Source organism: Lupinus angustifolius, chromosome LG03 (genome assembly GCF_001865875.1).
Source record: "Lupinus angustifolius cultivar Tanjil chromosome LG03, LupAngTanjil_v1.0, whole genome shotgun sequence".
Lineage (NCBI taxonomy): Eukaryota > Viridiplantae > Streptophyta > Magnoliopsida > Fabales > Fabaceae > Lupinus > Lupinus angustifolius.
This window is the reverse complement of record NC_032011.1, coordinates 24,463,577-24,478,432: the sequence shown is the minus strand read 5'-3', so window position 1 is coordinate 24,478,432 and position 14,856 is coordinate 24,463,577. Positions and strand designations below refer to the sequence as shown.

Here is a 14,856-nt window from a genome sequence, read left to right as displayed (position 1 = left end):
GTGCGGTAGCAATTCAGTCGTAGAAATCTTGATTGCGACAAAACATATAACATGTCCAAGACACCAAAGTTATGAAATTTCGAATGAGTATGACAATGTTAGAATAGCTATTAACCTAAGAGAAGCTTCAGAGGCATGGGTAATAAAAAGTTTTTATAATCGAAAGTCAATACTCAAAGTGAAAGTTCGATTCCGGTAAACTATACTTGTTGGGAAGGGCAGCCACAAACACTTAAAAGAATGCTTTAACATTTACCTGTTATCGGTATAAAGATTTATACAATCATAGATCACATGTTATATTTATACAGCAAATCATGTTAAAAGTTTTAGGCACTTATATTTTGATTATGGTATCTTAATCTGACGTGTGTGTATGTGTACTTGAACATTGCGAAACACAGAAGCATTATTGTTTGAATTAAAAAAGAGTTTGTAACGTTATTGTTAAGGTTGTTCACTCATGGGTTCATACAGTAACCAGACTCCTGAAAAAGCTCATTGATGTTGTTTTGAAAGGAACTTCTCGATAAAAGGGTATGCACTTTACTCTCTAAAGATTCCACTTTTCTGATTTCCTTAGCCTTTCTTTTCGTCCTTTTATCGTTCCTCGAGGTTCTTCAACTCAAATAATAATTTCAATCATAATAATAATAATAAATAAATAATTTTAACTTAACCCTTCCCAGTTTTCACATCCTTCCATTTCAATTCCCTTCCCAAAGAACTCAAAACATATAAAAGAATGGAAAATTCTACAACTCCTTTTTCTATAACAACAGAAACGGAAAATGAGCATAAGCATGACCATAACATATTTCTTTATCTGCAATATAACCCTCTTCTGGATATGACATCCTTTGCAAAAAGAATTTCAGAATAAGAATGTTTCACAACCTCTAATGTTCCAACTTCAAGCATTCAAGTATGATATTCTTTTACAATCTACTTCTACAAAGAAAGTTCTTTTCTAATTCTATTGCTTCCTTAGAAGTTTTCATTGAGTAAGGCCCATTATTTAGTTTCTAACCATTTCTACATTATATTTATGTTCATCTGAGTTTGCTTTGGTTTCTGTATCAGGAAACAACAATCAATCAATTTTATCATTGTAGAAACACTGTTCACATTTAAGAGGGTCAGAGTTATTCATTCACAAAGATCAAAATGTCAATGCCAATGTACCAACAACCTCCTCTAGTCACAGTGTCACAGCAACATTCTTCATATGATAGAGCTTCAGAACATGATTCCATTGGTCCCTTGATTGGAGTTCTTATAGTGGTAATTTTGTTGGGTATAATTGCTGTTATGATTGGAAGGTTATGTTCAGGAAGAAGAATCATGGGGTATGGTCAATATGATATAGAAAGCTGGGCAGAGAGTAAATGTTCTACTTGTATTGATGGCAGAATTAACCTCTCATCACCACCCATCAGAACCACTGAACCCACCACCATTTCACTTCCTGCAACACCTACCCAAGAAACTAAGCAAGCTGAACCATCTTCTCATAACCAAACACCAAATTAACCTTTCATATTTCATTCTGCATTTTGTTCAAAATCATTGCTCATTTCAATGTTTTGTGGTCATGTTATTAGTTTTAACTTTCGTCTTATTAAATCATCCAACTTATCAAGTTATCAAAGTTTAGTTTTATTTATATTTTGTAGTTTGTTACACGTTCTTGTGCTCATTGATCACTATCGTACATTCATAATTGCAAGTGTATTACTTCACATTATGGTTTTGAAGTTGGTAATAGTATATGCAAAGTAAAATGAAAAAAAGATCATAGTGCTGCATGCTTAGTTGTTAATATTTGGTTAGTTGTTATAAATTAGCATAGAAAATAATTTACATAATGGAGTAAAGGATTCTTGATGATAAATTTATTTACTAAATAAATTATTAATCAAATTATCAAAAGGACATTCTCAAATGTTGTTATTTGAAAGACATAAATGAACTCCACTCATGATTGGGTTGGCAACCCCACCTCACTGAAGAACGAGTGAAAAAAACAGTCTCATGCCACCACCACTTCATTTTTATTTATTTTTAAAAGGTATATATACATTCAATTCTCCAATTTCAGTTATGATTTTGGCTCTGAACCATTAAGAGGTGGCTCCCAGAGTAAGTATAAGCTGCCATGTAATAATGTCAACATATTAGAAAGACCAATAAAATCAATCTTTGAGTGCAGAAAACAAACTTGGATAAGAGTGAAGCAAAAAAAGAAGAGAAAATGAAGTCCTCCTTTAAAAAAAAGTTGTACAAGTTTTGATATACAAACTTAGGAGAACAATATAATTAACATTGTTGTAACATTTTACTATCACACATTCAAAGTAGATTATTTTTTCCGAGCCTGCTGTTGAATTCTAATTTTCACCATGAAGTTGTGCATTCAATATTATTCTTAAAATAATATCAAAATCACAAACTCATAAAGCATCACACTAAAACTTTATTTTATAATTAATGTGTACGACAATTATTTTATAATCTTTTTTAATATTATATATACGATCTATTTTTTATACATTGAGTTCAGATTAGCTATAATGGTTAATTAAAAGGAAAGAATACGTGGTAGATCATTCATTTCACATTTGCGTATTAGTGAATATTGGAATGCAAGCAAGATAGGTAGCAGAAAGTTATTGGAAATTTGCAATACAAAAATGGAAACAGTATATCTAATCATTTTAACCATTTTCAGGAAATGGAAAATGGAAAGCAAATCATGTTTCACTGTAAAAGAAGCATGCAAGAGAAGAGAAAAAAAGACCCCATAATCTCCTTAATTGCTTTATGTTGTATATTGCAGAATATGTTCTCCTCTCAATCACCATTGCTAAGTACTTTCTGTCTCTTTAAGTGGTTCCTTGTCCTTAACTTGTCTCCTTCACTCATTTCTCTTTCCTTCCATGATGTGTTTTTAAGCTGTGTTGTCTAACTCACCATTTATCAAAGGTCCCAAATTCACTGCTAGAACTGTATAAAGTCCTGTGTGAATGTGATAGGAACCAAAAAGAGAAGCCAAATGATGTATAAACTCACCATTTAGCAGATTAGTTTTTTCAGTTTGGTTAAATTATATTCAACTATAATAAATGATGTATAGTAATAATAATAATAAAAATAAGATGAACTTAAAATATTTGATTATAAAGAACCAGAATGAATGAAAAATAAATATGTATATATATATAAGGATGAGTTAAAAGGAGGGTGAGTATAGGAATCAAAATGTGTTTAACCTTTGAATATTTTGTCCAACATAGTCTGCATGTATGTACAAGAGAATCATTGTCACTTATCACGTATAGACAGAGACATAAGAGAAGAGGTTAGGCATGGACATATAATGTTTTTGTCACAATCACAATTAGAGTTGGACCACACTTGTAAAGAGAAAAAGAAAGAAGAATCAAACCAAAAAGCCCATCTCTCACTTCACGAATCATATCAGATATTCGATTCCACACTGCATGTCACTGACATTGCCTTTTGGATTGGTCCTTTACCGCATCCTACCCCGCAAACAATCTTTTCACACCACGCTGATACTGTTTCAATACACTGCAAACATAACTTTGACACATTTTCTCCATAAAATAGCTTTTTAATCATTATATTGAATAACTAAAACAGAATAACAATGCCAATTAGGCCGAGTAGCAAAAACGTTTGTCTCAAATTCTAGTTCTGTGGATATGAAAAACAGATAAATAAGTGTTTCTTATCTTGGTTCAGATTAGTTGAAGTACAAAATGTAGGGTTTAATTTAGATCTGGATCACCGGTCTCATTCTTGTCCAGCTCCACTCATATCTAGACATGCAGAATTAATATATATTTTAATAAAATTAAAATGATGTGAAATTTTTGACTTATTAACGAACACTAAATAGTCCAAGATATGAAACAGAAACTTTGAAGGAAAAGATGATCTCGTTCCTTCTACCCTAGCTACACCTCTCCCCTATATGCTGGAGCAACAATATCCCACACAAAAATGGTGAACCTTTTTATTTATATATCATCTTCGGGATTATCCACGATGATGTAGGGAAGAACTCCAATAACAGTTATAGAAAATTCTGATGAAAAAGCAGTTGCTTGACCCTTCAACCATAATGACTGTAGCTAGTCTCCTTTATGCATCTTTGCCTAACTACCCACCAATAGATTAACTCTTTATACTTGGTTTCTTCTTATGACCATGTGAAGCAATAGTCTAATCTAATATAAAAGTAAGAATAAGTGAACAAAGAAATCGAGAGCGTTTTGACTTTTAAGTATGAAAATGTTTGCGATTCTTTCTTACCTTTGTTGTTCCGTGGAACTTCCATTACAACCGAACTGCTTCATAAATCTGAAGTTTAAGTCATACTTACCCACTAGTGTGGGAAAATAACTGAAATGAATTGAAATTGGAAGCTGAATAAAGTGATAGATTAACTTTGAATAAGGTTATATAAACCCATGTAACTCATTGGTTATCACATGCAGAGATCATAATTCATAGCTACAAAGTAATATTAAACATGCAGAAACACATGGATACTAAAGCCAAAGGAGTACTTGTGTTCCTTGTGATTGCAACTATGGCTTCAGGGAGGGAGAGCAAAACCATGTTGGTTGGAGACTCTGAAGGTTGGAGTGCTGGTACCAACTATACTCAATGGGCTATTCAAAATAAACCCTTCCACATAAATGACACACTAGGTCAGTATAAGCATGGATCCATAATTCACTAACTTCACAATGAGCATCACTATTATTATGGGCTTGGATCCTCCCGAGTCTAATACTTGAGTCTAGATTCTGATATGTGACATTAAAAAAAATCTAAGGATACATGTTATTTTTATTATTTTAGAGCTCGTATTATTTTTATTATTTTCGGCTCGTATTATTTTTATTATTTCTTCCTCACATTTCAGTATTTGAGGGTTCGAAGATGAACCATTCCCTCATATTATATATCAAGTAATTAACCATTATTATATTTTGGATATGTAATTTTTGGGTTGATTTACTGATGCATTATTTGTTATGGGACATGCACATGCAGTGTTCAAGTATCCTGCACCAGACAATTCCACAGCACCTATGAGTGTGTATTTACTACCAAACATGTGGAGCTACACAACATGCGAATTCAAGGAAGCAAAGCTATTAGGGAGCACTACTGAAGGGGCTGGTGAGGGGTTTAAGGTTAAGCTCAAACAAAGGAAACCTTACTACTTTGCTTCTGCTGAAGGAAACTCCTATGATTGCATTGCTGGACTCACCAAATTCATTGCTGTCCCTTCTCCACGTTCCCTTACCCATAACCATTTTTCACACAAACCCTCACTCCTCAACTAGCTAGGTAGTTCAATCATTTCCATTTCAGTGATTTAAATAAACAGATCTCATTCTCCTATCATACACACTCCTTTGTTTTTTCTTATTTATGGCTTTATAAATCATATATACATCTCATGTTGTATTGTTGTCTATGTTTTTAATAAACTTTGCATTTGTGATATCACACCAATATATAAAAAGTCACATGGGGATTTATATATCTCATATTGGATTTATTCACTGATTGTAATATTGATGTGAGATAAAAGTCTTAATAGTAACTCATAGTTATAATAATATTAGATTCCAAATTGGATAAAGAAATAAATTTAATCATGAAATTACCTTCTACAAATTCTCAACTCAAGATATGTGAATAAAGTAAAATTAATAATCTCTTGATTCAATAGTTCATTATCATTACCTACAATATAATCATTAAGTCTTGCTAATAGTTGGTGACAACTAGATGATGGTGCTGCTTGTCCATCTTATCCTACATAATTTGCAGAAGTCACCATTGGTTACTTTCATAGTTTTCATGATGAATCACATATTCCTGATTCATCAAGATAATCACCTTCCTTATTTCTAGATTATATAATTTGAATGCATATGAATTTGCATGGTACCTAACAAAAATATATATTTATATACCTTTCTCATCTAACTTCTTTATTAGATGGTCTTGTACATGGGTATTATGCTGCTCGAATAATTCAATTGTGTTGAAAGCCCATCAATATTTTCATGCGTTTGAGCGCTTCGGGCCATGTTATAAGCCAGTTTTTGTGTTTGGTCTAACAAGGCTTCCTTTCATTTTCATAAAAATGACCACAATAGTTGATAAAATAGGTAATGCAAATACCATGACCAGAAAGAACATGTTTATAAAAGAGGAGTTGTTAGTATCTAGCTTATTTTGCTATAGCTTGTTTTCTAAAATTAACTATTTGTTTAAATTAATTATGATGGTATGATTTCAAAGTATCCAACCGGTTTCATAAATTATATGATATTCTTAGCTCTTTCGCTCAAAGTAAAAAGTATTTTCTTCTCTTAGAATCGGCATGTCTCATTAACCTTAAAAGAGAAAAAATAAAAGACATCATACAATAAAAATAGAAAAGAATTGTCTTATAGTATTGTAGAGACAAATTCTTGTTTTCCATTTTATACATAAGGATAAAAATATCATCATATTACATTTAAAGGATAAAAATGTTATATCATATAATTTTTTCTTTTGCTTTTTAATATATTCTTATTCGGTAGGGAAGAAGATCTTGAGTCATAAAAAAGTGCAAACTATGTGCATTGTAATCTATGTGACTTGGTCAAAATTGTAAAGCTCAACTAAACATTAAAAAATCTATAATGAACAAGTTAAACTAGCGCGGCTCCTACCTCCACCTACCAGGTTGCTGCGTTTTAAATGCTTCTACAAAATTTTGTATTTTGGGTAGAATCATAAGGTCCATAATCAATAATAATATTTTTCGCTTGATACGATAGGAACATTATTACCAAATATGGATCACGTTGCACACATTTAACAAATGTATATTCATATATACCAATTCCAATTGCTTCATGAATAATTAATTGTGAAACATCAATGCCTCTCTCTACAAATAATTTCCCGTATCTGGTATCAAACATTTCTCTAATACCCTTTCAAACAATTCTCTTATTTTTGGCGTCTAATTTATAATTAATTTAACGACTTCAAGACTTGGCTGGCATGTCTCTAGTAATTAGCCAACATCCTAAATTGAACACCTCTGTGTCTCAAGTTTTTTAATTTTATTTTATGAAAACCTTAAAAGGTGGAAAGTTTGGGTATAGATATATTAAAAATGTAAGATATAACATAAGATGAATTTGAATTACTTGAATTTAAAGTTGTTAGTTTGATGAACCTAAGCTAGATATTATATTTTTAAATGATGGTAAAAAAATGAGAAAAAGAGTTTTAGGTTTTGCTACATTTTTTTTAAAGAAATATAATACTTACCATTACCATTCAAAATATTTTTAGTAATCATAATTATTTTTATTTTTATTTTTATATTTATATTGTTTATACGTATATATACATGTTTTGTATCATTGTTTGTATGAGGGGTGAACATAGGTTAGGTAAGACTTGTACTTTACCCGAACCTAAATGTTGATAGGGTTATTTTTTTTAAACCCTTTCACCGGGTTAGCCTTTGAACCCAAACTTATACCTGATTAAATATAATGCATACATCTTTTTGATAAAGTTGATATTCTCAACAATTTACTTATTATTATGGAAATATAATTTGACATATAAAATGATATATGTATATATATCGTTAATCATGTATATATGATATAAAAAAAGAAGATGAGTGAGCAATCATAGGATGGAGTCTGGTCGAATCATGTTTATCCTCTAATCGACTCTAAATATAGATTGGGTCTAATTTTTGAACTCAAACTCAACCATAAAATGTAAATTTAAAGATATATGACCATATTTGGATCTGAACATATAATAATCAACAAATTGAGTAAACAAATAAGGTAGGGTGTCTTATTCGTGCTTCAATGACAACGAATAACAAAAACTAAATGTATAGTACCTTCACAATCTTCTTAGAGAAATTCTATGTTGGCACATTTTAAAATGTAAATAATTGTTGATGGATACGAGGAACAACTGGATTGATCTCAAATAACCAGTAGATTACGACCTGGCCTATTCCATTGTCGTTAACTGAGTACAAATATAATATTATGGTTAAGGTGGTTGGTTCGCTATTTAATTTCTATCTGAATTAGTGACCCACAGTAAAATAACACATGCTAACAGCATCAATCAGAATATTATTTAAACTCAACGATCAATATATAATATAAATTCTAAAAACTGATAGCGTCATCTTCCTCATCACTTACCTTCTTCATCGTGTTCTATAAGGCTTTTGTTACATTATTGAGAACACTTCTTATAATATATATAGTGTGAGGAGACTAAATTTATTTAGGATATATAATCTACATCAATAATTAAGATTAAGAATTAATTAATAGTGAAAGTATCTCTGTCTTTGAATGTGAATTATAGTACATTACATTTATCTTTAAATTTAATTATTTTTATTTTTCTCACAATGATAATTTTGGCAACCATATAAAAATGGATTTGATATGTATATATTGATAATGTATATGTTTTTTACACTGTCAGCAAATCATCGGCATTTATATCTTAGTTACTATTGACTTTCAAATAAATGTATTATTATAAATGAATGATGAATGATTGTGTAAAAATTTATTGAAACAAAAATTGTTTTAAGATGTATTGTTTGGCTATTAAGTGGCATGGCTCTTTCACACGGAATTAATCAATTAAGGTAATTGACCAAATCAATAATAATCTTAAAAAAGTTCAACTTGGTAGTTGGTTTGCAGAATTCACAACCAAACATCTGAACATTGTAATAAAACCAAGGAAAAAAAGCCATTCAAATAAAATGTAGCTTTTTTGTTATATATGTATAGAAAGAATACACATAAAATAAAAAACTATTACAACCTCTTCATTCCTCAATGAAAACGTGAATTATTATCAGCAAAATTAGAAGATACGTATTCTCTAACTTCTCTAGCAATAACATCTCTCATCATATCCCAAAACCCCGACGGAACACCCTCCTCCGGCGACTGCCTCTCCTTCTCGACGGCGCCACCGTTATCAATACCCGGCGGAGCAAGAGTCAGCACCGTCATGGGATCCTCTGACGAAGAATTTCCTCTCTCTCCTAAAGTACTAGTTGTAGCAACAAATGAGCCACGTTTTTGATCCCTAGCTCTTCGTTTCAACGTTGAATTCCAATGATTCTTCACTGCATTATCGGTTCTACCAGGTAATAACCGCGCAATGGTTGCCCACCGGTTACCGTACTGGTCATGTGCGGCTATGATGGTGTCGTCTTCTTGGGCGGAGAAGGGACGGTGTTCCACGGCGGGGCTCAGCTGGTTGCACCACCGTAGCCTGCATGACTTACCGGACCTTCCTTTTATGTAGCGACTGATTAAAGACCAGTTTTTTGCCCCGTATCGTTCGACGAGTTGGGTTAGGATACGGTCTTCTTCAGCACTCCATGGACCTTTGATTCTTTCAGGCTTGTTTGGGTTTCTGGGGTGGTTGGATTCTGAAGAGGAAGAGTCTGAGGAAGAGGTAGCGTTGGATGAGCTTCTGTTCATTGTTTCCATGAAAGATTTCAAAGGATAGATTTGGTGAGTGATGGAAAGAATAAGAGAGAAAGTGTAACTGAAGAGGAAAGTGAATGAAAAGAGAGTGTTGTTTGGGTTTATATATGGTAATTTGGAGAAGGAGAGATCCACTCCATCTCTATTAATGAAGAAGAGACAAGTAATATACAATAACATATAGAAAGTAATCTATAATGATATTTTTATCTTTTTTATTTATAATAAATTACACTTTTACAATTAAAAATAACTACTTTCTCTTCATTAATGGTGACGATTATTGTTAGCCTATAGTATATTGGAATTAAATAATGGAGGGGAAAAGGCCAAAAAGGTACGACTCTGAGAGGGGAAAGGATATTTCCACGAAAAAGGGTTTGATATAGTTGTTTTTCATGGTTAGAGTTCATTAATAAAGAAAAAATAATCTAGGAGATATAGTTGTTGGTTGGTCTAGAGCGGTAATAGAGATTTATTGTCCAAAATCATGTATCGAATCAATAAAAATATATTATGTTAATTAAAAAATTCAGCTTTATTGGATAACATGTTTTTGTTAGTGGAGTTGAGGGTTTAACTAGAATGGACTCAAGATGCTATTTGATATCCCTTTGTCTTCCTTTGTTTCTTTAACTAATTTGTCATGTTTGAAATTTCCACAACACCTTCATTTCAGTCTAAAATTATTGTTGTTGTCAGCTCTATGTTTTGGTTTAATTGATTGCATGGTACATGTACTTTGTATCAATTTATGTGAATATGCTATCATCCATTATCACCCATCACAGTTTATTTGTTTGGAAGTTGTGATATTAATTACATTATGCCAAGATACATAATAGTATTTTTAAAAATTATTTACGAGTTGAATTTTAGAAGTGAGAATAAGGTTGATAAGTTATTAAATATATATGGAAGATAGTTTTAAAGTCATATCTTTCTATTCATTTTCTTATAAAACTTAATTGATAAGTAAACCCTAAGAATATAAGTTAGGGAAATTTAAAGAAATTTATATTAATAAATATTACAGTTAACATATATATTAGGAGATGTTGTACTATACTTGTTAATACAATCTTTTATATAATATATTGCAAAACTCTTACTATTTGGAAATCATTATAGATATCAACTAACCCTAGAGCCAAAACGTACACCTAAATGTGATGACAACTTTTTTGGTATTTTTTCTTCAAAGAAAAACTCAAATTCAGGGTTTTGCTGGAGGGAGAAATGAGCTTCTTACCCTTTATAGACAAACCTTGGTTAATTCAAAAAAAAAATCCCAATAAACATTTAAGATTTAAATGTTAAAGTTGTAATGTAAAAAGGATTTTATTCAATATTTATCACTCTAGTTAAGAAAGTTTACATGGCTTGACTAATTACTCCTAATACGGTTATTATTCCTTCATTTTCTGCTAACCACTTTAGTACCTTGTATTTAATTAAAGAGTTAGACAGATTTGGATTTACATGGATTAGAATAGAAATTAGACTCATCAAGTTCCCATTTATCCTTCCAAATAAATAAACCAAAAAAAGAGCATGGTATAGCATGTTGAGGTAGACACATGGTATAATATAGAGTAAATTATAAACATATCTACGAGGTTTAATGATTTTATACTCGGCATCTCTTTTCTTTAAAACAATACATTCCTACATTTAAGAAAGGTGAGTGTATTAACATTCACATCTCCTGTAAAAATACCTAATAAAATGAATATCATAAATTAAAGGAGAATTATCTTATATAAAAGAATGAATCGATAGTTTTTGAAATTTCATTGAACCTAGAAGGTAACAATATAATTAACTCTACAATAATATATGAGGTTTGTACGGGGAATAAGGTAGACATTAATATAGAAACAGAAGAAGGTATAAACTATAAAATCATTCTCGTACATAAGAAGTAGGGTATGGAAATTGAGATAGTAACTGGATATAATATTTGTAGGGGCAGAAGTAGTTAATAGACTTTTTTGTAGGGAGCTTTTAAAGCATGAGCTGTTTAACACAAAACAAACTTTTCAAAAATTCTTCCAATGTAGTAAAGTACACCAACAACAAAAAAAAGGAAGAGAGTCATAAGATGATCTGATGGTGAATAGGGTGGTCGTAAGGAATGAAGTACAAGAGGATGGGAGTTATAAGATAATTAGATGGTAGGGGGTAGGAGGTTAATGGTGAAATCTCATCCACAACAAAATACTAACAACTAATAATTGTCTATAAAAAAACAAGAAAAAAGGAAGCAAGTTGGTCGAAAGCCTTTTTGACTACTTTTCTTACTTTGTGATCGTACATACAGCTGTAATGTAAAAGTGAAATCTATCACCTCTAAACTCTATAATAAACAACGAATGATGAACCCAACTTATGTATGAAAAATTGGTTGCAAAAATATTTTAATGAAAATTGTAATTAAATATATTTTTCATCAACCATAACATATACAACATAGATGAAATGATAGACTCAATTTATTGTGTATCAGATTTACACCCTTATCAAAGGTAATGTAAACATTTTGAGGGCACTTATGTTATGTAAGTTTTATGCATGATGATGTATGAGAAAGATTTGTTGGAAAAATATGTATGTGAAAATAACCAATAAAACATTGTTAAGACATTCAAAACTTAGTTCTAATTAAAATTTAGTTACAATGATAACACTAAAAAGTATAAAGACACTTTTATCATATGATAGGTTTCTATACAAGTTTTTCACATATTCAAATATGTAACTCCGTTCATGTAAGTATACAGAATATTCTACTAGTATGTAATAAAAACACTTTGAAATCGATTATAATAGTGAAAGTAGGAGGTGAGAAGAAGAAAAAACAGAATCAAATATGACTTCAACGAAACACGTAAGAAGGCCCCACTCACAGGCTGTAAGAATCTCACGTGATTTCAAGTTCAATCCCTTTGACTTTTCTGGCACTAGGGTAACGTTAACCCGGCCCACACACTTTCACCATAAATTAATGTGACCGTAAAATGAGTATTAAAATAATAAAAAGGTATTAAAATGCATTAAACAACATTGTATATTAATATAAAATAAATGTGTAATTAGTATTATATTTTAAGTATTAACATATTTTTACTAACTTCCATCCAACTTGGAGTATCAAACAAAAGTTTCGGATATAAATACATATATTATTTTACTTTTCACACTTCAATTTGAAGCACAACTTATGTCATTTTATTATTTTTCATAGTGTGAAAAATAAAAATTAAATTATTCCCCTCCCCTTCACTGCTTAACTTCACTCCCATCGCCACTATTTATTCTCAGTTAGGAAACAAATCGATTTTCTTCACAAAGTTCTAGATAATCCATACATATAATCAAAGAGGCTGGTTTATGGAATTATGGGACATGTTTTAGATGGATGAAACAAATAGTACTATCAGCACTATAGTGGAATCAGAAATATCTCTCAGATTTCGCCCTAGGATAAATTTAATTCTTGGACCCTTTAGCCCTAGCACTGGGGAAGAAGTCCAATTCATTATAAGAAAAGACACATTGTATAGCATATTAAATGTTATTGATATAAATCAGAAAATTGTTACTAAATTTTAGAATATGATATCCTTTAATATAGTATATTTTTTGGTTTCCCACATGTATCCTCACACTGGAGGCAATCCTGTCCGAGCCGGGAACATCCACAGGTAAGTGGGGCTAACTCTCCCAACGGACATTTTTTCCATCCACAAGACTCGAACCCAGATTCTTGCTTAAGGGGAATCAAGCATGTACCACTTGAACCAACGATTCGTTGGTCTTTAATACAGTATATGAGTAACCCCAAAGGTATTTATATCCAAACATTTGGGTGGACATCACTGAAATCCTCGGATTAATGTGGAAATAATAAAGAGGGAAAATACTTCAATGCTGTTGAAGTAGGAAAACCAAAGTTCTATGTCTGGTCCATGAATCCATCCTCGTAGTGATCCTAAAGATAGAGAAGCAGTTAAGTAGTTGATGTAAACAGCTGGCACCAAACTCTAACGCACCGACTTTTTATGTCTCCCAACTTGCAAGTATACTACTCATTTTAAATAAATTTACGGATTTAATATCTATACGTCGATAGTGTAAATATTTTTTATAGTATTAGTAAATTAATTATCATTGATTTATTTGTTATTATTGACTTCCAAACAAAAATAATACAAATTTTAAACTCTAAATTTATATATTACAAGACATTGTTTTTTGGTGAAAATATATAAATTATAATATTTATGTATTTTTAGTATAAATATTTATATACACCTTGTACCTCATTTACCATTTATTTATATCATTTTTAAAGAGGAAATGATAAATAATACTACAATATCAATATATAAAACTTGAATATTTTTAATGTATATATTTTTTCGTCTTGTATTTAAAGAATAGTAAATTTATCGTTTCAATCATCATATATTTTCATACTACTTTTAGACATAAAAAGATGTGAAATATACATCAACTTTCACTCATTTTGTAGACGGAAAGCAGCACACAGCAACACCATATTAATATTTAGAAAATAGAGTATATTATTATATCACACGATAATTTATTTCTTCCGGTCGTTTGACATGTTATTGTTTGATTTTATTTTAAAAATAATTTTATAAAAAATTATTAAATATAACATATAACATTGTTAAAGTAGATAACTTATTACCTTATTATTAGATATATCCTCCAGTATTAATCAATCTATGAGTGCTTATAATAAGAGACAATTGCAGAATGGTATGGTAACAACAAAGCTCTAGTAAATAAAGCAGGGTCGGATCCTGATAATTGAGGTACGGAGAGAGATGCAGTTGGAAAGGTGGGGCCAAGAATTAGAGCATAAATATTTGATGCAGATTTTAATTCGACTAAGGTGGTGTGTTAGGTTGCCATCAATATTTAATGTGGTCCCACAATGCCCCCTTCCAACCAAATTGCCGGTCGGGTTGGGCCCACTCCATTCCGCGTGTAATAACTACCCATACAACAATATAAAAAATAATAGATACTCTTATTCACAATAAAGTGATACATGTCACTTATAATCAATTATTAATAAATAAAATCAATCTTTATAACATATGTCATCTCTTAGTAGATATGGGATCAATAGAAGGATATAGTATGAAGATGTACCATTTTCCTAATAATAATGGTCAACATTTACATGTTTAAATGCTGC

General features: G+C 30.9%; 2 protein-coding genes and 1 long non-coding RNA gene across 3 annotated transcripts; 2 read left to right on the top strand and 1 right to left on the bottom strand.

The window, feature by feature from the left end:
• On the top strand, positions 544-1,685 carry LOC109343918. Its single transcript, XR_002107271.1, has 2 exons — positions 544-925; positions 1,084-1,685. It is a non-coding gene; the product is annotated as an uncharacterized LOC109343918 (long non-coding RNA).
• On the top strand, positions 4,472-5,548 carry LOC109342628. Its single transcript, XM_019580570.1, has 2 exons — positions 4,472-4,742; positions 5,092-5,548. Exons 1-2 carry the CDS (start codon positions 4,562-4,564, stop codon positions 5,385-5,387), a joined length of 477 nt encoding a protein of 158 aa, XP_019436115.1. The 5' UTR covers positions 4,472-4,561; the 3' UTR covers positions 5,388-5,548.
• On the bottom strand, positions 8,925-9,714 carry LOC109343917 (transcription factor MYB44-like). The gene has a single exon (XM_019582442.1). The coding sequence runs from the start codon at positions 9,621-9,623 to the stop codon at positions 8,955-8,957; it is 669 nt and encodes a 222-aa protein (XP_019437987.1). The 5' UTR covers positions 9,624-9,714; the 3' UTR covers positions 8,925-8,954.

What these genes read in the sequence shown, in the direction of transcription:
- LOC109342628 (XM_019580570.1), top strand. Translation starts at nt 4,562, where the DNA reads ATGCAGAAACACATGGATACTAAAGCCAAAGGAGTACTTGTGTTCCTT. An exon ending in CCACATAAATGACACACTAG is followed by an intron (nt 4,743 to 5,091) that starts GTCAGTATAAGC and finishes ATGCACATGCAG; the next exon opens with TGTTCAAGTATCCTGCACCA.
- LOC109343917 (XM_019582442.1), bottom strand. Translation starts at nt 9,623, where the DNA reads ATGGAAACAATGAACAGAAGCTCATCCAACGCTACCTCTTCCTCAGAC.